The 25,258-nt window shown below is 39.3% G+C and overlaps 1 protein-coding gene across 2 annotated transcripts in view; it reads right to left on the bottom strand.

Annotated features, from left to right (window-relative positions):
* LRRC66 (leucine rich repeat containing 66) overlaps positions 1-25,235 on the bottom strand; it is a 35,035-nt gene extending 9,800 nt beyond the window's left edge. The window contains exons 1-4 of one of the 2 annotated variants that reach the window (XM_043906793.1): positions 22,162-25,235; positions 21,593-21,668; positions 18,854-19,354; positions 7,121-7,290 (exon numbers count right to left, since the gene is read on the bottom strand). In XM_043906793.1, coding sequence (XP_043762728.1) covers positions 7,121-7,290; positions 18,854-19,349 — 666 coding nt within the window. In that variant the 5' untranslated portion in view covers positions 19,350-19,354; positions 21,593-21,668; positions 22,162-25,235. The remainder of the gene's footprint in view (positions 1-7,120; positions 7,291-18,853; positions 19,355-21,592; positions 21,669-22,161) is intronic. The other variant, XM_043906794.1, reaches the window with a different exon arrangement.
* Between the last annotated feature and the right edge of the window lie 23 nt (positions 25,236-25,258).

Genomic DNA, 25,258 nt, shown 5'->3' with positions numbered 1-25,258 from the left:
TAGGAAGAATGGCATGCAAAAAGGAAGGCTAATTTGAAATGCCAATGAAACATTTTCATTCTATCTAAACATGAGGATGGATTTATGCTTTAAAAATCTATCTGCTTCTGAAAAGATTCCCACATGGGAAGACACAAAATATAGTGCAAGTATTAAATATATCATCTGGGGAAAAAAACAGCATCCATTTTAATATTCAGCTTTCTGGTACCAAAGATTCTCATCATGTCCCCAAACCAGTTTTTAGAGTTATTGCTGAACATGCAGAAGGGATAAGAGAGAAGGAGAAATTGCATGATTCTGGGCAACTCAGGTAATTTAGAATTACAGATGATTTAAACATTCTTGGGCTTATTTTTTAGTCTGCCTGTAGCATCTATTACCTGTGAGCTGCAGAAGACTTTTATTTATAAGCACAATAAAAATGCACAGGAAATAAAACAGGCATAGGGAAATTATATATATAAATATAATCAGCATGGGCTTCCTTGGTGGGTCAGTGGTAAAAGAATCTGCCTGCAATGCAGGAGATGCAAGAGATGTGAGTTCAATCCCTGGGTTGGGAAAATCCCCTGGAGGAGGGCATGGCAACTGACTCCAGTATTCTTGCCTGGAGAATCTTCATGGACAGAGGAGCCTGGCGGGCTACAGTTCATGGGGTCACAAAGGGTCGAACATGACTGAAACGACTGACACTCACACACACACACATCATCAGTGTACAACATACTAAGTGAGGTTCCCAGGCAATCTGACAACATTTCTGTGGTGAACTGTGGAGTGCTGCCAAGTTAAGTAGACTTTCTCATCTGCTCTGATAACTACTATGGCAGACAGGTCCCCAGAAAACCTTCCCCACATTCATATCCTTTGAGTCATCGCCTCCCCTTGGAGGGAGAGCGGTGAGACCTCTGCTTTGCTTTTTTTTGGGGGGGAAAGTATATCTTTTAAGTTTATTATAAATGTTAATGCTTCATACAGGCAAAATCTATGTCAAATATCACAAATGTACATAGTTTATTTATTTTTTCCTTTATTTATATTAGTTGGAGGCTAATTACAATATTGTAGCGGTTTTTGCCATACATTGACATGAATCAGCCATGGATTTACATGTGTTCCCCATCCTGAACTCCCCTCCCACCTCCCTCCCCATCCCATCCCTCTGGGTCATCCCAGTGCACCAGCCCTGAGCACTTGTCTCATGCATCAAACCTGGACTGGCGATCTGTTTCACAATTGATAATATATACATGTTTCAATGCTATTCTCTCAGATCATCCCACCCTCGCCTTCTCCCACAGAGTCCAAAAGTCTGTTCTATACATCTGTGTCTCTTTTTCTGTCTTGCATACAGGGTTATTGTTACCATCTTTCTAAATTCCATATATATCCATTAGTATATTGTATTGATGTTTTTCTTTCTGGCTTACTTCACTCTGTATAATGGGCTCGTTTCATTCACCTCATTAGAACTGATTCAAATGAATTCTTTTTAACGGCTGAGTAATATTCCATGGTGTATATGTACCACAGCTTTCTTATCATTCGTCTGCTGATGGGCATCTAGGTTGCTTCCATGTCCTGGCTATTATAAACAGTGCTGCAATGAACATTGGGATACACGTGTCTCTTTCAGTTCTGGTTTCCTCAGTGTGTATGCCCAGGAGTGGGATTGCTAGGTCATATGGCAGTTCTATTTTCAGTTTTTTAAGAAATCTCCACACTGTTTTCCATAGTGGCTGTACTAGTTTGCATTCCTACCAAGAGTGTAAGAGGGTTCCCTTTTCTCCACACCCTCTCCAGCATTTATTGCTTGTAGACTTTTGGATAGCAGCCATCCTGACTGGCGTGAAATGGTACCTCATTGTGGTTTTGATTTGCATTTCTCTAATAATCAGTGATGTTGAGCACCTTTTCATGTGTTTGTTAGTCATCTGTATGTCTTCTTTGGAGAAATATCTGTTTAGTTCTTTGGCCCATTTTTTTGATTGGGTCGCTTATTTTTCTGGAATTGAGCTGCAGGAGTTGCTTGTATATTTTTGAGATTAATTCTTTGTCTGTTGCTTTGTTTCCTATTATTTTCTCTCATTCTGAAGGCTGTCTTTTCACCTTGCTTATAATTTCCTTTGTTGTGCAAAAGCTTTTAAGTTTCATTAGGTCCCATTTGTGTATTTTTGTTTTTATTTCCACTATTCTGGGAGGTGGGTCATAGAGGATCTTGCTGTGATTTATGTCGGAGAGTGTTTTGCCTATGTTCTCCTCTAGGAGTTTTATAGTTTCTGGTCTTACATTTAGATCTTTAATCCATTTTGAGTTTATTTTTGTGTGTGGTGTTAGAAGGTGTTCTAGTTTCATTCTTTTACAAGTGGTTGACCAGTTTTCCCAGCACCACTTGTTAAAGAGGTTTTTTCTCCATTGTATATTCTTGCCTCCTTTGTCAAAGATAAGGTGTCCACAGGTGTGTGGATTTATCTCTGGGCTTTCTATTTTGTTCCATTGATCTATATTTCTGTCTCTGTGCCAGTACCATACTGTCTTGATGACTGTAGCTTTGTAGTAGAGACTGAAGTCAGGCAGGTTGATTCCTCCAGTTCGATTCTTTCTCAAGATAGCCAATAGCTTTGGCTATTCGAGGTTTTTTGTATTTCCATACAAATTGTGAAATTATTTGTTCTAGTTCTGTGAAAAATACCGTTGGTAGCTTGATAGGGGTTGCATTGAATCTATAGATTGCTCTGGGTAGTATAGTCATTTTCACAATATTGATTCTTCCTATCCATGAACATGGTATATTTCTCCATCTATTTGTGTCCTCTTTGATTTCTTTCATCAGTGTTTTGTAGTTTTCTATATATAGGTCTTTTGTTTCTTTAGGTAGATATATTCCAAAGTATTTTATTCTTTTCATTGCAATGGTGAATGGTATTGTTTCCTTAATTTCTGTTTTCTCATTGTTAGTGTATAAGAATGCAAGGGATTTCTGTGTGTTAATTTTATATCCTGCAACTTTACTATATTCATTGATTAGCTCTAGTAATTTTCTGATAGAATCTTTAGGGTTTTTCTATGTAGAGGATCATGTCATCTGCAAACAGTGAGAGTTTCACTTCTTCTTTTCCTATCTGGATTCCTTTTACTTCTTTTTCTGCTCTGACTGCTGTGGCCAAAACTTCCAAAACTATGTTGAATAATAGTGGTGAGAGTGGACACCCTAGTCTTGTTTCTGACTTTAGAAGAAATGCTTTCAATTTTTCACCATTGAGGACAATGTTTGTTGTGGGTTTGTATATATAGCTTTTATTATGTTGAGGTATGTTCCTTCTATTCCTGCTTTCTGGAGGGTTTATATCATAAATGGATGTTATATTTTGTCAAAGGCTATTCCTGCATCTATTGAGATAATCATATGACTTTTATCTTTCAATTTGTTAATGTGTTGTATTACATTGATTGATTTGTGGATATTAAAGAATCCTTGCATTCCTGGGATAAAGCCCACTTGGTCATGATGTATGATCTTTTTAATATGTTGTTGGATTCTGTTTTCTAGAATTTTGTTAAGGATTTTTGCATCTATGTTCATCAGTGATATTGGCCTGTAGTTTCCTTTTTTTGTGGCATCTTTGTCTGGTTTTGGTATTAGGGTGATGGTGGCCTCATAGAAGGAGAAGGTTCTGTGTGCACTTGAGAAAAAGGTGAAAGTGATTGTTTTGGGGTGAAATGTCCTATAGATATCCATCAGGTCTAGCTGGTCCATTGTGTCATTTAAAGTTTGTGTTTCCTTGTTAATTTTCTGTTTAGTTGATCTATCCATAGGTGTGAGTGGGAGTAAAGTCTCCCACTATTATTGTGTTCTTGTTAATTTCCCCTTTCATACTTGTTAGCATTTGCCTTACATATTGCGGTGCTCCTATTTTGGGTGCATATATATTTATAATTGTTATATCTTCTTCTTTGATTGATCCTTTGATCATTATGTAGTGTCCTTCTTTGTCTCTTTTCATGGCCTTTATTGCAAAGTCTATTTTATCTGATATGAGTATTGCAACTCCTGCTTTCTTTTGGTCTCCGTTTGCGTGGAATATCTTTTTTCAGCCCTTCACTTTCAGCCTGTATGTGTCCATTATTTTGAGGTGGGTCTCTTGTAGACAGCATATATAGGGGTCTTGTTTTTGTATACATTCAGCCAGTCTTTGTCTTTTGGTTGGAGCATTCAATCCATTTAAATTTAAGGTAATTACTGATAAATATGGTCCCATTGCCATTTACTTTGTTGTTTTGGGTTTGCATTTATACAACCTTTCTATGTTTCCTGTACAGAGAAGATCCTTTAGCATTTGTTGAAGAGCTGGTTTGGTGGTGCTGAATTCTCTCAGCTTTTGCTTGTCTGTGAAGCTTTTGAATTCTCCTTCATATCTGAATGAGATCCTTGCTGGGTACAGTGATCTGGGTTGTAGGTTATTCTCTTTCATTACTTTAAGTATGTCTTGCCATTCCCTTCTGGCTTGAAGAGTTTCTATTGAAAGGTCAGCTGTTATCCTTATGGGAATCCCCTTGTGTGTTATTTGTTGTTTCCCTTGCTGCTTTTAATATTTGTTCTTTGTGTTGCTTTGCATCTAACAAATAGACTCTGCTGAAAGCAGTGAGACCTCTCTCCCATGATCACATTCCATGAGCCTGTAATGTTCTTGCAAGCAGGCTTTCTCCTTTGGGCGCTGAAGCCAGCTGCCACGCCGTGTCCTGCTGCGCGGAAGCCCACATGGCACAGAAAGAAGCGCAGGCTGACGCTGACAGCCAGGAAGGAACTGAGCCTTCAGCCTGATAGCCCAGGCGGAACTGAATCCTGCCAATAACCACGTGGGCTTGGAAGTGAATCATTCCTCAGCTGGGCCTTCAGGTGAGATTCTAGCCTTGGCCAACATCTTGACTGCAATCTCTTGAGACACGTTCAGCAGAGGCCCCAGCCAAGCCTTGCCTGGATTGCTGATCCACAGAAGGTGAGATAAATACATGTGTGTAGTTTTAGATTGCTAAGTTTGCAGTAATTTGTTACACAGCAATAGATAACTTACACATGTATGCATGATCATCATCTATCCATTCATTCCTTTGTTTATTCACCAAGAGTTCACAAATACATGGTATGTACTGGATAGATGTTAAGCACTAGAAAACAAAATAGACATAATGTATGTCCTCAAAGGGGCTTCCCTGGTGGCTCAGTGGTAAAGAATCTGCGTGCAATGCAGGAGACACAGGTTCAAACCCTTGGGCCGGGAAGATCCCCTGGAGAAGGAAATGGCAACCTACTCCAGTATTCTTGCCTGGGAAATCCCAGAGACAGAGGAGCCTGGCATGGGGTCATGAAAGAGTCGGACATGACTTAGCGACTGAACACACACACCCATATGTTCTCAAAGAGCTCTGCACCTAGTAGAAGGATTATAGGGACACAAGCATTAACAGTTAACCATACCTAAAATGAAATAATTTCAGACTCCATATGTACAATAAGGAAAAATTACAGCCTATTAAATATGTATAAAGGGAATGAATTCAATCTAGAGGCCCAGGGAAGGCTTCCTTGAGGAAGTGATGTTGGAAGGATTAGTAAGAGTTCACGCTTTCAGGCAAAAGGGTTAGCAAGATGGGAGGGCTTGGGGTGAAAACTGGGCAGGAAAGCAGTTAGCAAGAGGAGTGTGGCTTGAAATGAACCTGGAGGCGCAGGCAGGGGCCAATCAGATTTGTATGTTAAAGGAGTAGGGCATCCTGGCCACTTGAGAATTTCTATGTGTAGTCTATGTTTATAAAGGACTGACTGTATTCCAAATATTTTAATAATTTTTATATTGACTCCATTCTAAGAGATAGTATTTGAGTATACTAGGTTACGAAACATATTACTAAAATTAAATTTACCTGCTTATTTTTACTTCTTAAATCTAGTTACCAAGAACATCTAAAATTGCCTATGTGGCTCACGTTGTTTTTATTGGATGATGGTGGTCTATGTAAAGAATGGGGGTGTGTGGTGCAGGTCACAGGCACAGGGGCTTAGGCTGCTCCTAAGCCATCTCTGGGCTTCCCTGTAGCTCAGACAGTAAAGAATCTGCCTGCAATGTGGGAGACCTGGGTTCGATCCCTGGGTGGGGAAGATTCCCTGGAGAAGGTCATGACAACCCGCTCCAGCATTCCTGCCTGGAGAATCCCCAAGGACAGAGGAGTCTGGCGGGCTGCAGTCCACGGGGTCACAAAGAGTCGGACACGGCTGAGCGATGAAGCACAGCACAAGGCATCTCTGGGGGCCACACTGCAGGCCACGTTGGTACTTCTGAAGGAGCACCGAGGAGAGATTTTACGGTATCTCCTAAAAGAGGGGAGGTGGGAGAAAGGGGCTTGGAGGAGAAAGGGCTAGAGCTGTCAGAACTAGAGCAGGGCTCCAGGAGTTCTCACACTCACAGCTGTCTGCATGTCAGGACCTTGGTGAGATGCACTGCAGGGTGCCCGAGACAGGCAGCAGGGCTCTAAAGGGTGACACTGGTCCCCCCTACACCGCTCTGATGTTTAGAACCATGTGTGGCGTGTGGTATGTGTGATGCAAGTATATGTTGGTATCATTATAGTTTGTATTATTTTGTGTCCAGTTTTGGTGTGGAGGCACCAGGGTCACTGGCCTTCTGAGATTCCTGTGGTCCTGGGCCCAACGGGTGAAGAGCCCATGCAGGCCCATAGCATCCCAAACTGCATCAAACACCAGGGATATTTGACTGACCTTGTAGTTTACGGAGGGAGCCTTGCTAATAACAGATTCATTTTCTTGCCAATTGGTAAGTGAAAGCTTGAAGCTGGGTTTAATTTGACTTAGGAAAAATAATGTGCCTATTCTCGCTGCTGAGTATTAATGTTCAAATAAAATTCATGTCCACTACTGAGGCCTGGGAGTTTTGAGGCAAGAGAGAGACTTCAACTTTTTAAGGGGAATCTTAAAATAGACTTATATGTTTTGATTAGTAGCCAGTACTACTGGGCATGTAGAAACTCTTCAATGAAAATATTCTTCTAATATAGTTGCCTGTAGGTCCACATATTTGAGATGTTATAAACTTTATTTTCTAACCTGTAATTTTTTTAGGTCCTTGAAGGCTTCTGGATGAATTCTGAATATCCTGTTGCTCTTTAAATGGAGGTTTTCCAGTTGCAGGCAGTTATGAAAATCAGACAAATCAATTTGTGATATCCTGTTGAATGACAGATCCAAACTCTGTAATGACTTCAGTTTCCATAGTCCTGTTAAAATTAAAAAGCAGATTGAAATATCAATCTGATATTTATTGTAGCATTGTTTATAATGGTAGAAAACTGGATACAACTTAAATGGTTCACAACAGAGAAACAGGCAAACAAAGGATAGTCTATCAATACTATAAATACCGTGTGGCCTTAAAAGAGAACGGGGTAGGCCAATATGAATTGACTGAACAGGAAGGTAAATGTTAATTTTCAGAAAAGTATGGAGTATAATTCTAATGTTTTTGCAAAAGAAGAACCAGATACATACGTTTTGAGAGAGCAGAAAAGAAGGCCTGGAAGGAGATGAACTAAGGTACCAGTTGTATTTACACTTTGGAGCAGGGTGGTGAAGAAAGGCGAAACTATGCTTTTATTTTATACACTTTGAATTCTTTCTTTATATGAGCATGTGCTAATTTGGGGGCTTCCCAGGTGGCGCTAGTGGTAAAGAACCTGCTTGCCAATGCAGCAGACATAAGAGATGTGGGTTCAGTCCCTGGGTGGAGAAGATCCCCTGGAAGAGGGGATGGCAACCCACTCCAATATTCTTGCCTGGAGAATCCCATGGACAGAGGAGCCTGGCAGGCTATTGTTTTCAGGGTCACAAAGAGACCAACACCACTGAAGCTACTTAGCATGCATGCACATGCTAATTTTATAAGAGCACCAGTAAAAAAATCTAACCTGGATTGAATGAGATAATTATAATACTTGCTTATTTGATTGACCTGTGGGTAAAACTGGATGATCTTGCTATGGTCATAGAGAAAAAAGTTGTTTTGATGCTTCATTTACATGGATGAGTTCTTCCCCTTTTCAGTTATTATTATTCTATTTTGTAGTTATATCTTTTAACTACTTATTGTTGACAAGTATTTTCTAGAAATTCTTATATTAGGTAATGTATTACAGCTAGATATTTTACTTTCTGGCAAAATCATCTAATTGAGTGTTGGCCTCTGCCTTTGTATTTCACTTGATTCCAGAAGTAACCATTTGGCACTGAAGATAAACGTTGAGAATGAGGTGCTAGCCATAGCAGTCTTCCAAATTTGATTTCCCATATGAGTCTCACAAGGAAGCCGCATTTTTACATTTCCTTCTGTTCTGTTCTCACATGTAGTCTGTGTCTTTAACAAACCTCTACATAGCAGATCATGTTGGTTCGATTCCAGAAGGGTTTATTTCTTGTCTGCTGTCTGCAGAGTACTTACTATAAGACTGATTATGCTGAGAGACGATGACTTAATTGAAATGGCTTCACATCTATGCCCTCACGTGTTCATTTCAGCTTACAGACTGAGCAAGAGATCACAAGGACGACAACCCAGTCAAAATATAACGAGCAAGGCACTCGGTGCCGGGGACGACCACAGCAGAGAACCCTCGTGCCGGGTCACATGACAAAGCACACACACGGGAAAGAGCGATTCGTTACACAGTGCAGTTACACCCCCACCAATAAAACCATCTTTGGTTGTCAGTCTCTCCACCAGATGATTGGTCCCTTCAGGGCAGAATTCACATCTTTGTGAACACTTGTAAGGCCTGTTGTATGATACACATTCTATAGGCTAGAGGTCACAGTGGTTGACCTGCACAGAAATTTACAAGTTGTGGAGCCAACATTAAAGATTCAATACAAATATGTACATTTCTAACTTTTCTTGAAAACCTGGAAGTCTCAAATGGCACAAAACATTTGGCTGGAGCTGAATGAAGGCTGCCTGCTTTGGATGGGACATGTGCTTATAGATGAATATGATGTCTCTATCAAAAATAGGAAGACAAGGAATAGGCCAAGAAGCCCTCATGCTTAGAACAATGAGAGACCGCCAAGGTTAATATTCAGCGGGCACAGGCTGAATACTTATGAATACAACATGAGAAACACGTCCATACTGGCTCATGAGCAGCTGCCGCTGAGCCCTTGCGTGCACTGCCCTGGGCACCGGACTGACTGCGTCCTCCCTCCCCCTCCCTCCCCCAGAAAGATTCCACTCCACCAATACAGCCAGGAGGCTTCCAACTTGGGAACCCAGGCGAAAGGCCGTCTGTTAAACGTTGTAAATGTAACCTCTGGGGAAAACCTGTTTCTTTGTGGAATGAATATCCCTATATGTTTTAATATGCAGACATATGGGCCTTGAGGAAAAAAATGCCACACAGAAACTTAGATGAAGGAGTTTCTTAACATTTTCATGAGATTTCCTGGCCTGTACAGGGATGTAAGCTCATGGTTGCTACTATATCTAGTGCTTAATCGAATTGAATAAGTACCCCAGGAGTTCAGTGATGAGGGAGACCACATCGATCAATTGACAGGGGGTGTTGAAACCTCCACCTCTAACCGTGGATTTGAAATGCAGCTGGACCTTGTGGGGCCTTCTCAGAGACAGGGCCCTGTGTTCCTGACCTCTCATCTGAATAGAAAAGCTTTAGCCTCCTAGGCCTTCCCCAAGTTCCAACAAGCAAATTTAATCAGAGAAGTGAGAAAATGTAGAAACCAAGGAAAACAATCAAGTAAGACAAAATAATAACAGTTTATAAAAACAGAATGATCATATGATCCAGCAATCCTACTTCTGGGAATATACTCAGACAGAACTATAATTCAAAAAATACATGCACAGTTATGCTCATAGCAGCACTGTCAAAAGAGCAAAAGCAGGCAAACAACCTAAATGATCCATCAACAGATGAAGACAGAGAAGATGTGGTACATGCATACAATGGGATACCACACAACCATAAAAAAGGATGAAACAATGCCATTGGCAGCAACATGGATGGACCTAGAAATTATCATAAGTGAAGTAAGTCAGACAGAGACACACAAATACCATACGATATGTGGAATCTAAAATATGGCACAAATGAACCTATCTACAAAACAGACACAGACTCATGGACCGGGAGAACAGACTTGTGGTTGCTAAGTTGAGAGTGGGGAGAGAAGAGGGATGGACTGGGAGTTTGGGGTTGGTAGATGCAAATTATTAGCTTTAGGATGGATAAACAACAAGGTCATACTGTATATAGCACAGGGAACTATATTCAATATCCTATGACAAACCATATTGGAAAAGAATATAAAAGAAGAATATACATATATGTGTGTGTGTGTATAACTGAATCACTCTGCAGAAATTAGTACAACATTGTAAGTCAACTACACTAAATTTAAAAAAAAAAGACCAAAAAAAAAAAAAAAATCACAGTCTCATCTCCGCCAGCTCTGCAGGCTGATGTGCCCGCTCTGCAAGCCAGAGACGCTTTGACCTTGGTACCAAGGCGTCCTATGGCATGGCCAGTGTGTCCCCCTGCAGAGCAAGGCCATACGGGTGCAGCTGCCACATGTGGCTGGCAGGAGGCAGGGAGGCTGCTCTCAGCAAACGTCCTCTGCCAGCTCGGCGGAAGCTGTCTGTAGCAGGAATAACTCCAGGCCAAACAAACACTCCAGCTATTTGAGTTTTGAAATAAAATTGGGGGGGGGGGGTTGGGGCAGTTAGCAACTGAGGGTCATTTTAGCTGCTACCACTAAGGTAGCTTGTAAGGTACAGTAGCAAGAACTGGGATGGGAAAAGAGAATTAGATACTCAGGATGATCAAATGGCCCTAAGGGAGAACTAATATTTTTGCACACCTGTTCTGTATGAGGTAGAAGGAAAGATATTTTACGTATATCATCACTCTGTTACAGTTTTTACAAATGCTCTAAGCCTCACATCAACCTTTATGTATATCACTACCTCTAGTTAAAGATAAGAACCAGGAGGCTTTTCTAGGTTAAGTGACTTGCTTAAGGTCAATAAACAAGTAGAGTGATACACGGTGCTTCCCTGGTAGGTCAGTTGGTAAAGAATCTGCCTGCAGTGCAGGACACTGGGGCTTGACCCCTGGGTTGGGAAAATTCCCTGGAGAAGGAAATGGCAACTCACTCCAGTATTTTTGCCTGGAAAATCCCATGGACAGAGGAACCTAGCAGGCTACAGTCCATGGGGCCGCAAGAGCTGGGCACGACAGTGACAAAACCACCACCAAGGAGTACAAGAGATAAAGCAGAGAGTAAGGGCACATATGATAGGCACATACGAACCTACCTACAAAACCAAAACAGGCTTTCAGATACAGAGAGCAGACTTGTGGTTGTCAAGGGAGAGGGGCGAGGGAGAGGGATGGACTGGGAGTCTGGGCTGATAAATACAAACTGGAAGAGTGGAACCGGAACATGCCCAAGCATGTTTGGGGATGGGGGGCAGGGTGGCTTTTGAACACGGACAGTTGTAAAACTCTTTATTTGACTTCCTTCATAATATCCAGCTAAGATCCACAAGAAGATAACTTTTGCACATGGGAATTAAGACTGTGATGTTCAGTTATTCCTTCCACATGAAGATTTTCTCTTTACTTCTACTTTTAGAGAATCAAGCTTTAATGCTACTAAGAGAACTGGTGAAGTTCTACAAATGATCTTTTCGTTTGGGGGTCTCTCAAGATGGAGTTGGGGAATTTGGGTAAACTCTTCCAAGACCCTTGACTGTGTTTCTCAATAAGGGGAAGTATGTTCTTTTATAAACTACATGGTGAAATCGGTGTTAAAGGACATTCAGGTGAGTGAAAGAGGTTGTGAGGTGCATTACTGGGTGGGGACTGGTTATCAGAGAGCACATTTCATGTGCAAAGAGAGTTGAATGTTGGGAGAAAAATATGGAGGCAATTTTGTGGAGATGGGATTATTTATTAAACTGTCTTCTGATGATCACTTAGGCCACAGGAGGCAAGAATTTGATTAGCCTTTGCATTTAAATGGCCAGAGACAGTTTTATTATTTCCAAGAAATTATCTCAGTGTCTATTAGAGAAAAGGCTACAGAGGGTATGTCCAGACATTACACTATCTTAGAAACATTTCTTCGGACTCTGAACTTCCTAAACGCTCTTCCAAATGTGATAATCTGATAACATAAAGTTTATGGCTTCAAGTTCAAAGAGTATTAAGAATTGGAATAGAGTCTGGAATGGTCCTGGATAACATATTTGATTCATAAAATCAGCCCTTAATATGGTCAAATTTACACGGGTGAGCCATAGACCTTGTCCTCTTAGCTTAATGACATATATTCATGCTATTATTTTTGAACCTGTATTGGTTTTGAGAACATTGGTTATTGGTATTTCCATAATCCAAGGAGCAATCAGGAAGAAAGTTTTAATATCCTACAAATGAAAAGAATACAACATGCTTCTTTTTTTCAACAATACACTGGTTACATTTTTTTCCTTCTCCACCAGTTTCAAAAATCAGGTACTATTTCACCTCATTGATAACATACTTATCTCTTGGATTCTGGAATTCAGTGTGTTAATGTGAGGTTGTCACATCTGGTCTTTCAGCCTAACTGGAAACCCAGTAAGATGTTTGTCCTGATATATTTTCAGGCACTTTTGGGCACTCCCAAAATACTTCTTGATGTAAGTGGGATAGTGTAACTGGAGACTGGTCCCCAGGATTTCTATTTTTTTAAACTGAATTTTCCATTGTTAATGCTATACTCCCAAAATACGGAAGAAGGTGAAGTGATCATTAAGGTTAAATTCACGGTTGGCTTCTGTTTTGTAAATTACATAGGCCAGTACCTCCTCTGGGTATTTTTCCAACATGAAGCTTTTTGGTAACATCACAGCTGGTCAGTGTCAAGACAGGAAGTCAGCTGACATTGGGTTAGTCAGTATGATCTTTTACCCTTCCAAAAGTGGGCTCTCTGGAGTCAAAGCAACCTTTCACTGCCTCTATGAACTGTCACAATTTTAAGACATGTCAAACATGATTTATAAAGGTACACATGTGCCACAGGCCAATTGTTTGATTGGTGCTGAGATTATCTCTAATTAATCGTCAGCTGAGATGACAGCAAACACCTATGTAAATCAGTTCAGTTCAGTCGCTCAGTTGAGTCCAGCTCTTTGTGACCCCATGGACTGGTACATGCCAGGCTTCCCTGTCCATCAGCAACTCCCGAAGCTTGCTCAAACTCATGTCCATTTCGATGGTGATGCCATCCAACCATCTCATCCTCTGTCATCCCCTTCTTCTCCCGCCTTCCATCTTTCCCAGCATCAGGGTCTTTTCCAATGAGTCAGTTCTTTGCATCAGGTGGTCAAAGTATTGGAGTTTCAGCTTCAACATTAGTCCTTCCAATGAATATTCAGGACTGATGTCCTTTAGGATGGACTGGTTGGATCTCCTTGCAGTCCAAAGGACTCTCAAGAGCCTTCTTGAACACCACGGTTCAAAAGCATCAATTCTTTGGTGCTCAGCTTTCTTTATAGTCCAACTCTCACATCTGTACATGACCACTGGAAAAGCTATAGCTTTGACTAGATGGACCTTTGTTAGCAAAGTAATGTCTCTGCTTTTTAATATGCTGTCTAGGTTGGGCATAGCTTTTCTTCCAAGGAGCAAGCATCTTTTAATTTCATGGCTGCAGTCACCATCTGCCGTGATTTTGGAGCCCCAAAAAATAAAGTCTGTCACTGTTTCCACTGTTTACCCATCTATTCGCCATGAAGTGATAGGACCATATACCAAGATCTTAGTTTTCTGAATGTTGAACTTTATGCCAACTTTTTCACTCTCCTCTTTTACTTTCATCAAGAGACTCTTTAGTTCTTCTTTGCTTTCTGCCATAAGGGTTGTGTCATCTGTGTATCTGAGGTTATTGATATATCTCCCAACAATCTTGATTCCAGCTTGTGCTTCATCCAGCCCAGTGTTTCTCATGATATACTCTGCACAGAAGTTAAATAAGCAGGGTGACAATATACAGCCTGGATGTACTTCTTTCCTGATTTGAAACCAGTCTATTATTCCATGTCCAGTTCTAACTGTTGCTTCTTGACCTGCATACAGATTTCTCAGGAGGCAGGTCAGGTGGTCTGGTATTCCCATCTCTTTCAGAATTTTCCACAGTTTGTTGTGATCCATACAGTCAAAGGCTTTGGTATAGTCAATAAAGCAGAAATAGATGTCTTTCTGGAACTCTTTTCCTTTTTTGATGATCCAACAGATGTTGGCAATTTAATCTCTGGTTCCTCTGCCCTTTCTAAATCCAGCTTGAACATCCGGAAGTTCACAGTTCACATACTGTTGAAGCCTGGTTTGGAGAATTTTGAGCATTACTTTGCTAGCAGGTGAGATGAGTGCAATTGTGTGGTAGTTTGAACATTCTTTGGCAATGCCTTTCTTTGAGACTGGAATGAAAACTGACCTTTTCCAGTCCTGTGGCCACTGCTGAGTTTCCCAAATTTGCTGGCATATTGAGTGCAGCACTTTCACAGCATCATCTTTCAGGATTTGAAATAGCTTGGCTGGAATTCCATCACCTCCACTAGCTTTGTTTGTAGTGATGCTTCCTAAGGCCCACTTGACTTTGCATTCCAGGACGTCTGGCTCTAGGTGAGTGATCACACCACTGTGGTTATCTTCATCATGAAGATCTTTTTTGTATAGTTCTGGGTATTCCTGTCACTTCTTAATATCTTCTGCTTCTGTTAGGTCCATACCTTTTTTGTCCTTTATTGTGCCCATCTTTGCATGAAATGTTCCCTTGATATCACTAATTTTCTTGACGAGATCTCTAGTATTTCCCATTCTATTATTTTCCTCTATTTCTTTGTATTGATCATTGTAAATCTAACTATTTACCTATATCAACAGTTAGATACAAATGATTCTCTGCTTTTGGATTATAATTATGAATTAGAGTGGGCTAGGATCACGTCTACTGCAATAACTATTTAACATTTTAAAAGATAATGAGATTTAGACAAAAACAAATTTATTGTTACCTAGCCATAGTCACAGAATGATGAATGAGAAGGTATGCTAGAGGGGACTCAACCTAGTAAAATTAAAAGTATATGATGATTACAGAAAAACACTTCAAATCACAAAATGCTATGGATAAAAGAACTCAAGTATAACCAATTAGATTTAGGGCTTACATTGGCCTTCCATCATTGATCTGTTTTATTCATCTCTCCATAGTTCTGTATGCTAGAATTCTATTATTAAATAGAATTTCAGATACAGGATTTGCTCCTTTCATATGTTTTCCCCCCTCCTTTGGAAGTTTTTAACATATTTCCTGATATTTTGGGAAGCAAAAGTTTAACTTGAGAAAAGAAGATAGGACTGTATCTGCATTTTATAGGGATATTTGGTCCTTAAATGAAATGTATTCATCCTAACCTCCAGTGAGCTCTGGGGAATTCATCTGCCTTAAGGAGCCAGTCAGCATTTTTCTATTTACTGTTGTGGTGGGCTAATATTTTGACATATTAATCTTTTGCCTATCTCTTTCCCTTATTTCCCTTCTCTCCATTCAAGCAGAAGGTAAAAGATCTGTGTTAATTGTTCCAGGGGAGGCCCTCGCTGGTGGCATCGTGGAAAGAATCCACCTGCTAATGCAGGGGACACAGGTTGGATCCCTGGTCGGGGAAGATTCCACATGCCGCGGAGCAACTAAGCCCACATGCTGCAACTACTGAGCCCGAGCTCTGAGGCCTGCAGGTCTCAGCTATTGAGCCCGAGTGCTGCAACTGCTGAAGCCCGCATGCCTAGAGCCTATGCGCCACAGAAGAGAAGTCACCGCAGTGAGAAGCCCGCACGCAGCAGCTAGACAGGAGCCCCCGAAGGTACGTCATAAGGCAGAAAGCAGAGGTGCAGACACGTCTTTTTGGCTTTTGTTTACCAAAGGCCTAAATCTTTACAGGAAAGGAATTTCTAGATCTAGATAGAGGATTGTGAAGAAACAAAAGCAGGTAAGAATTTCCTCCAAACTGAAGAACTAAAAAGAAATGTTCTCTGGCTAGAAGGGGTAAGGGATACATATATGAGCATGTGTGCACGTGCGCACACACACACACACACACACACACACTTTGATGCCTTGTTGGCGTATAAGAGCTGTGGTACCAATCTAGGAAAAGACAAATGAAAGTCCATGAAAGACTGAGGTTAACTGTCACTATCTCTCCATCTCAGCCTAACTGATACTAGCAGAATACGGGCTCAGAATTAGAAATTCTGCTGAACTATAAACGATAGTTACATATCCAGTTAACCTGTATTTGTGGGTTGAGATTCACATTTAACACACTAGTTAGGAAACACTGCTATATCATGTGAGTATATGTAGCTTTAATGATGTTCATCAAAAAGTTACAGCAAACAAAATGGAAATAATCTAAATGCTATTTAACTGAACTGATTATATGTATATATGAAAATTGGGGCTTCCCTGGTGGCTCAGATGTAAAGAATCTGCCTTCCAGTGCAGGAGACACAGGTTCTATCCCTGAGTTGGGAAGATCTCCTGGAGAAGGGAATGGCTACCCACTCCAATATTCTTGCCTAGAGAATCTCATGGACAGAGGAGCCTGGTGGGCTACAGTCCATGGGGTTGCAAAGAACTGGACACAACTGAGCGACTAACATATATGAAAATTATTTGACTATTTAAAATATTTATGAGATTGCTTAATTATGTATGATGTTCAAAATATTCTGTGATATAAAATTATGTTATGACATATGGGCAGTAGGATACAATTTTGAAAGAAAAATATATAGGTAGGCATAAAGAATAAAGTTGAAGAATATATATTACATGAGGGACTTTAATGTTTCCCTTTAAATTTTTCTTTAATTCCTAACATTCTACAAATAATAGGCATTTCTTTTACAATAAGAATATAATAAAAATCATAAAATGCAATTAGTTTACACTGTGCACTGAAAATACTACACGCTGCTTCTATGGAAAAGGTCGGGGAGAGAAGACTCCTGTCGTCACACAATTCTGCTGATGTGGGGACTGCAGCAGTTGTCCCTTCACCTGCCAGGCTATTATTGTCACAACTATGCTTACAACAGGACCAGAAACTGGTGAAAGAGCAAAAAATAAATGAATAAATAAAAAAAATAAAAACATGAAATTAAAGAACTGAAAATGAGAAAAACTATATATAATTTGAGATGGAGAAAAATGAAAATCTTCTTACATTTTCTTAGCATGTGCATGCATGTGTGCTAAGTTGTCCCAGGCATGTCTGACTCTGTGCAACCCTATGAACCATAGCCTGCCAAGCTCCTCTGCTCATGGGATTCTCCAGGCAAGAATACTAGACTGCATTGCCCTGCCCTCCTCCAGGGATCTTCCTGACCCAGGGGCTGAACTCATGTCTCTTGCATCTCCTGCATTGGCAGGCACGTTCTTTGCCACTAGCGCCACCACAGGGTCTAACATAAAGTAAGTACTTAGCAATAGTGACTGAGACTGAAAACAAATAGGGAAAGGAAACTCTGCAGCTTTCCTGAATAAAAAAAGGAAGCTGTGGCTTACAAATCTGATTTTCTAAATAAAACATCATTACTATTATAAAATATAAAAATATAAAACATTATTATTAGTATTATTATATATATTTTCTAAATAAAAACGGTGGAGTTGAAGAACTCCAACATGTAGATTACTGAGTGTCAGCATGGATGAGTATTTATTATAAAATAGGACGATATGTGTTCTGATGAGCTCAAATTTTGATTTAATAATAAGAGTTTACATATAATATTAGCATATATATAGTCTACATTTGGAGGAGAACTAGATAAGTAGATGTAAAATGTATTCTGTAAAAACAAAAGTTATAAATATGGCAACATTTAATTTGAATTGTTACATATTAAAAGTATCTGAACTAGTTATTTCTCAATGCTAATTAGTAACAAATATACATAAATCAAATTAGGTAATTTAAAATAATGCATTATTATTTAGCACTTAAATACTTTCTATTATTAGTATCTCTTGACAAATTCATATAATATCAATATAAGTTATGGCAACAGGAGATTAAATTACATTGACTTTAAATTCCACATATTATAAACTTAAAATTCTCATAAGAAACTCCTTTTATTATATTTGAAAAGTGAAAGTGAAAGAATTAGTCACTCAGTCGTGTCTGACTCTTTGTGACCCCATGGACTGTAGCCCTCCACACTTCATCCATGGGATTTTCCAGGCAAAAATACTGTAGTGGGTTGCCATTTCCTTCTCCAGGGTGTCTTCCTGACTCAGGGATCGAACCCGGGTCTCCTGCACTGCAGGCAGAGTCTACCGTATGAGGCACCAGGGAAGGCCTCTTATATTTACTCTGATCAAATTGCTATACTTCTAGCTGTTTTCCTGAAACTGAAAACAAACCTGGAATTCTTATTGACACGAAACATTATGACTCAGTGGGTAAAGAATCTGCCTGTAATGCACGAGACATAGGAGATACAGGTTTGATCCCTGGGTTGGGAAGATTCTCTGGAGAAGTAAACGGTAATCCACTCCAGCATTTTTGCCTGAAAAATCCCATGTACAGAGGAGCCTGGTCGGGTACAGTCAAAGGGTCGCTAGGGTTGGACGTGACTGAGCAACTAAGTATGCACATTAGCTCTCCAAATACTCGTGGTTTCTTGGTCCATCTTTTAAAATTGTACTTACCCTTGGGAATGTTGCTGAGTTTATTTCGTTGAAGAGTAAGCAACTTTAGAAATGGAAGCCGATTTCTCAAGCTGCCTCTGTGGCGTTTCACCCATGAAGACTTAAAACTGGGTAGATCCAATAATACTGAGTGGATGGCGTTGTTGCTGAGGTTTAGTATTTCCAAAGCATGAAAATGTTCAAGAGAGCTTAAGGTTATTTTTGATATGAGATTGTTACTAAGGTCCAGGTGTTTTATGTTCCATTCTTCTTTTTTCATGTGAGTTTGTAAGCGAACCCTAAAGAAATTGGAACTTTCATCCACCGTGGGTGCTATCTGTGATATGTCCACGGGTATTTCATGCTTTCGAGCAAAAGAACGATTTGTTGTAAGATATCCATTCCATTGGCACTTGGAATTGAATAAAATACTGCTTCTTCTTGATGGGTTTGTCATTGTGCCAGTAAAATAAAGACCTATAACCATGGCAATCACTCGGAAACACGGGTTTTTCATAATGCCTGGAGAAAGAAAAATTGACTTATTCAAAATGACTTATGTACAAACAGCAAATAAGCAGAAATTTTAATTTTCAATTTAAGACTTAGCAAAGTTATCTTGCCTTGATTGTCAATTTAAGTGGATGTTTGATTTCTTACAAATTGAGGTAAAATATAACTGCCAAAATGGTATACAGCTAATAGTGTAAAATTACATTTATGTCACATTTTATTTTATTTAATTAATTAATTTATTTATTTTATGTCACATTTTAAAAGAAAGACCCTCTCCCCCTATTGCCCTCCACCCCAATCTGTCAAAAACTACATATTCGCTTGGGTCTCGCCTCTGTGTCTGCTTTTCCAGGACCATTCACCCTACAGTCTTCTTTAGAATGAGGGAACCCTACCAAGATTAAACACTTCCCTGTTCCTTGCTGGTTGCCAGCACCGAGCAGTCTATTACGCTTATCTTACAGCACTGTGATCAGCCACGTGAGTGACAAGTCATCTAGCTACACTAAACCACAGAACTGTATTGGTGAAAAGTTCAACTCATGGAAGAGACTTATGATTTTTTTAAATGACTGGAGGAACTACAAGCTTTGTCTTTGTGGCTTTTGGTGACCTTTCAAATAAAAAGGTGGGGGTTATAAAAAGGATGCTTTGCCTAGGACCCATGAAGATACAGAAACTCAAGTATCTTTTTCATCAGATTACTGAAAGCAATCAAAAGCTTTAAAACAAGTATCTACAAATCACAATACCTGCAGGTATACACAAAAACAATTTTAAAAGAAAAGTAAATGAGTACTTTTGTGATTTAATTACGAAATCCCATGAAAAGAATCAATGTGTGTACAGATGACCACGTGCTTTAGCAGGCAGCTTTACGACAAACCGCCCTTCCTGCCTTAATGGCACCACTGTCATTCCCATCACTCATCTGAGTGCTAGAGTGGGCTAACTAGTTTTCCTGCCATTTTTACTGCCTCTTGATTCTCCTTCTTGGTTTATCCAATGAAATTCCGAAGGGTTACTTCCCCACAGTACTGTTTCCCTCATTTCATTCCCTCATTCAAAATCCTTAAAGAGATCCTCAGTGCATATAGTCCAAATTCCTCGGGTCGGCATCCTAGGCTTTGTATTGTTTACATAACTTTATGAACTAGTTTTGAAAGCACATGTGGAGTACCTATGAGATGAAGCTTGTGCACCTTAACATACATGCAGATCTCATGCAAACATCAGCTTTTGGTTCACTCCAATTCCAAGCCCAAAGCCCTTTCCTCTTCTCAGTTCAAAACCTATGTATGTCCTTCTAAATCTATCACAGATCTTATGACCTGAAGACCCTTTCTCCTGCTTTTCTGTCCAGAAACCTTTCAATATTTATTGAATGAATGAATATAAGTTAGTAACATTCAATTTGACAGAATATCAATACTATCCTGCATTGCTTTGCTTTGCATCTGTTTTAAACACCCCAAAAGACAACAGCTCCCAGATGGTAAGGGCCATGTTTTTATATATATACACATACACATATAGAAAAAGTTCCCCCACTTTTTAACATTTTTAATACTCTTCAGTCATAGGACTATGCTATATATAAATAGGGCTGTATCTATATCAACCTATTTATCATCTAAAATTTATATACACATAAAGATAAAACTTCCCCTATTTAAAAAATATTTTTAATAGTCTTCAGTCTGTCATAGGACTATGCTATCTATAAATTGGGGTTTATCTGTATCATCAACCTATTTATCATCTAAATTTATCTATTTCCCCCCATGTTCTATATTTTTAAGTCTGCAGTCTGTCATAGGGTTATACTCTGCTTGGATAAATGAATAGATGGAGTGAATGAAACTGACCATGTAACTTTTTAAACTTTGGTTTCATATAAGATCAAATCTCCCATATTTTTGAAGGGCATCTAAATTCAGGTACACATGGCCATGAACTGCAAAGCTGCCCTACAGCATGGATGAGTGACTGGCTTTTAAAGTGTACTTCTTATGTAATACCAGCAATTGAATTAATTTGTATAGTCAGAAAGGTATTTGTTACTACATTCAAAGCTGAAATCATCAGTATACAATTACATAGCAAGCTAATGTCACAATATCAGCAATAACAGAAAAAAGTCATCATTCATAGGCATACTATAATATCAAAGAGAAACATGTGGTTCAAAAATTTTTTCTTAAGGGACTTTAAAAAAAAAAATCACTTTTTTTTTTCACTTACCTGATTCTAAGTTGAAGAGATAGATCTGTAACTAGTAGATTTGACTTCAAAACAGCTGATAAGGATAATTTTATATCTTAAAGTGAAAGGTATTAATTCATAAATTAAAAAATATTTTACAACAATGCAAACCAGCCATAATATACATATGTCCCCTATGCAGTGTCGTATGGCAGAAACCAACATGTTGTAAAGCAATTATCCTCCAATTAAAAATAAATTCAAAAGACTTTATATCTATACATATATACACTAAAACAAACTTATATGTTAGGTAAGGAACATCTGAGAACTCCAGAAATATTTTCTGAGGCTATTGGAGACAATTAGGTGAAATGTAAATCTATAAATGGACAGATTCAAGCTGAAGTTATGAGGAAGCAGTTAGAAATATGGGGTGTGTCACTGAGAGAGGTAGGGAGAAAGCAGCAGGAAAACCAGAAAGTAGAAAGGAAATGAGTCCGTTCCTATATGAAAGAGAAGTCACCACAATTAGAAGAAAAAGGCACAAGAGGCTAGTCTTGCCAAGATGGAGAAAGCACATCGCAGGAACAGTTTCGTGGGCATACCTCTGATCCTCAGGGACTTTTTCCAGTGGGTCTCTCTGAATCACACCAGGTGAGGATTTTAGACCTGAGCCTCTGAGGCTCCACCCATCGGCCCTGGAGCCTGCCCTCTGGCAAACCTTTAACCCTTTCTTATCTAAGCTCTGGCCTCTTGCAGAGAGGACAGACCATTGTGCACATTCCCGTGGGATGCTGGGGAAAAGCCACCAGAAAGAGAGGCCTTCTGCAGTGCAGAGGGCAGGACCTTCCAGATGGGCTGTACAACCTCTCACTCTGAGCTCTAGGGTTCCAGAGAGATGACATAAACACTGGTGGTGCCCAATTCTCAAGCTATTCAACACGTTTACAGGAGTGAGTAGAAACCTGCCAATATTTTAACAATAAAAAGATCAACAGCAAACAATTTTACAGAATCTTTATTGTAAACAGAGGTCATTAATAGTTATTACAAACTGACTCAACTGAAAGTCAAATTAGTAACTCAGATTTATGTTTATTTTTGAACGGCATAATCTGTAATCTTTGCCCCCTCAATGCTTTGAAAAAAGGTTACTAAAATTATCAGTATTTCAATGGTCTCTCTTTTTTTGTCAAGTTTAGCACCGTAACATCCTCATTCTTTTAAAGAACTCACTCAAAACTAGGTAGAACTTTCACTGTTCATTCAAAACTATCATACACCATTTGTTTTTTTAATAATGCAAAAAGAACACAAGTACACGTTAAAATATTACAGACAACACATAGACAGTCCCTACTGTGCGTTGTTTTGCATTCTTCCCACCTGCCCATTAGACAGCCTCTAAAATACCTTGCTTTCATTTCATTTGTCCCCCTTGTCATTGTCATCTACCTCTAAAGGAGCGTAGTTATTTAAACAAGCGTGGGTCTGTCCCATTTTCCTGGGATCCTGTCTTTGATTTCTACTCACCCCAGATCTGTTGCCTATCGAATCAGTGTTTGGTGGAAGGGAATAATCAGCAGAAGAGGCAAAGTTAAAAATTCAGTTTATAGAAAAATACCATCTGATGGTGAGAATGAGTAGTTGAGGCTTTACTGTTACGCAAAATGGATGGTTTGTTTTTGTTCTGCTTCCCAGGGAATTTTCCAGGTCTATGTTTCAATGAAGAAGCAAAAGCTACCTGTAAAGTGTCCTAAAATACTATACCTGTTACCTTAACATCAGTTCTATAAAAACATCAAAATATTCTCTCATGTCCAAAGCACTTTATGGAAATGTATAAAAAACAAGTTATTTCTCAGAGAAGTAAAAATAGATTGTTTCATGAATTACATTCAATAAATAATACATTGTAACATAGTGCTTTGTGGTTTTTGTAAAAATATTTATCTAAACAAAACTCCAAAGCAAATCTAAATAAAGTAGACATGTAATGAATGTAAAATTTACAAATATACTGAGCAGCTGAATGTAAATTCCAATGGACTTTTTCTGAATATCATTCAGATATTAAGTGAAACTGAATAATATTCATATGGGTTTTGAATATCACTACAACTAACAATACCCAGAGGTCATAAATTTCACTTCCTCTCTTTTTTCTTCACTTAAAAACTGTACTCAGTAATAGGTAAGTTAGTCTCTACTGTTTTTTGGTTTGGTTTTTCTATCAGAAAGACTGTGACAATACTGAATGCAAATTATTTTTTGTATTGATTTTCTCATCTCTATAGTTCAAAGTGTCAAGGACAGAATACTTTTATATTTAAATGCAAAATGGGGTTTATGGTTTATCTCTGCTGCCTACTTTATGGCACATGACTTTGAAGTCTCTCTTCCTGATGTTGCATGTGTGTTAATACCACCAGAATTCCTTTTAAGTCTAATATAAAACACATTAAAAATCAACAGGCTTGAGGGTTGTAAATCATTACGATGGGTGCTGACGTTAGAAGCAAAGATCAATTCTCATCTTACACAAAAATTACTCATATTACTTCCTTCATTAGTGCCCTTTAGTCCAGCGCTTCCTGACTCCTCTCAAGGTCTGGCACATATTTAAAAGGTTAATCTGTCTGGCTCGCTGGGGTAAACTCTCCAGCTATCTCTGGCCAGCAGGGCTCGCCTGGGACATGACCTCCCCGTCTCCCACTGTGCCACCCCGAAGGCTGAGGTATACATATCTTGGCAACCCCTTTACTCATTCAGGCACCCCAGTTGGGGAATGGGGGTAACCCACAACTATGACCTCTCTATAGCATAATATTTTGTAATTGGCTTAAGAAACTTTAAAATCTGACATTGACTGGTCAGTTATGTGACATGAGATTGATTTTCTTTTATCTAGAGTAGAACAACTGTTTTGATTCTTATCTGCACAGGTAAATCTGAATTAGCCTCTGTTTATCTTTCTAGAGTTTTAAATACCTAAAAATCCAGTACAGATATTGATAAAAAGAATGTGGTATTTAGAAACAGGTCCATCTAGGTTTGAATCACATCTGAATTCCAATCCCAACTCTGTTCTTTCCTCAGGCAAGTTTCTTAACTTCTCTAACCCTCAGTTTCCTAAATGGGTAAACCGGGGTAACATCTGCTTATAGAGTTTGTAGTGAGAACTAGACATTACATGTGCAATGCCTAAGACAATGCCTAGCAGTGTAAGATGCTCAATAAATGACAGCTATCAGCATTTCCTAGATAAAGCTGAGATAGTGCTTTCATTTCTACCACATTGCGAACACAGTATTTAACGAGTAAATCAACATTTAATGAGTGAACATTCTCTTAGAGTACTTTCTTCCTAGTGCAAAACTAAGAAACCATCAGTTCAGTTCAGTTCAGTCACTCAGTCGTGTCCAACTCTTTGTGACCCCATGGACTGCAGCACGCCACTGTCCATCACCAACTCCCGGAGTTTACTCAAACTCATGTCCGTTGAGTTGGTGATGCCATCCAACCATCTCATCCTCTGTCGTCCCGTTCTCCTCCTGCCCTCAATCATTCCCAGCATCAGGGTCTATTCAAATGAGTCAGCTCTTCGCATCAGGTGGCCAAAGTATTGGAGTTTCAGCTTCAACATCAGTCCTTCCAATGAATACTCAGACTGATTTCCTTTAGGATGGACTGGTTGGATCT

Source organism: Cervus elaphus, chromosome 6, assembly GCF_910594005.1.
Source record: "Cervus elaphus chromosome 6, mCerEla1.1, whole genome shotgun sequence".
Taxonomy (NCBI): Eukaryota; Metazoa; Chordata; class Mammalia; order Artiodactyla; family Cervidae; genus Cervus; species Cervus elaphus.
Note: the sequence above shows the minus strand (reverse complement) of the source record. Positions and strands in the feature narration are given on the sequence as shown.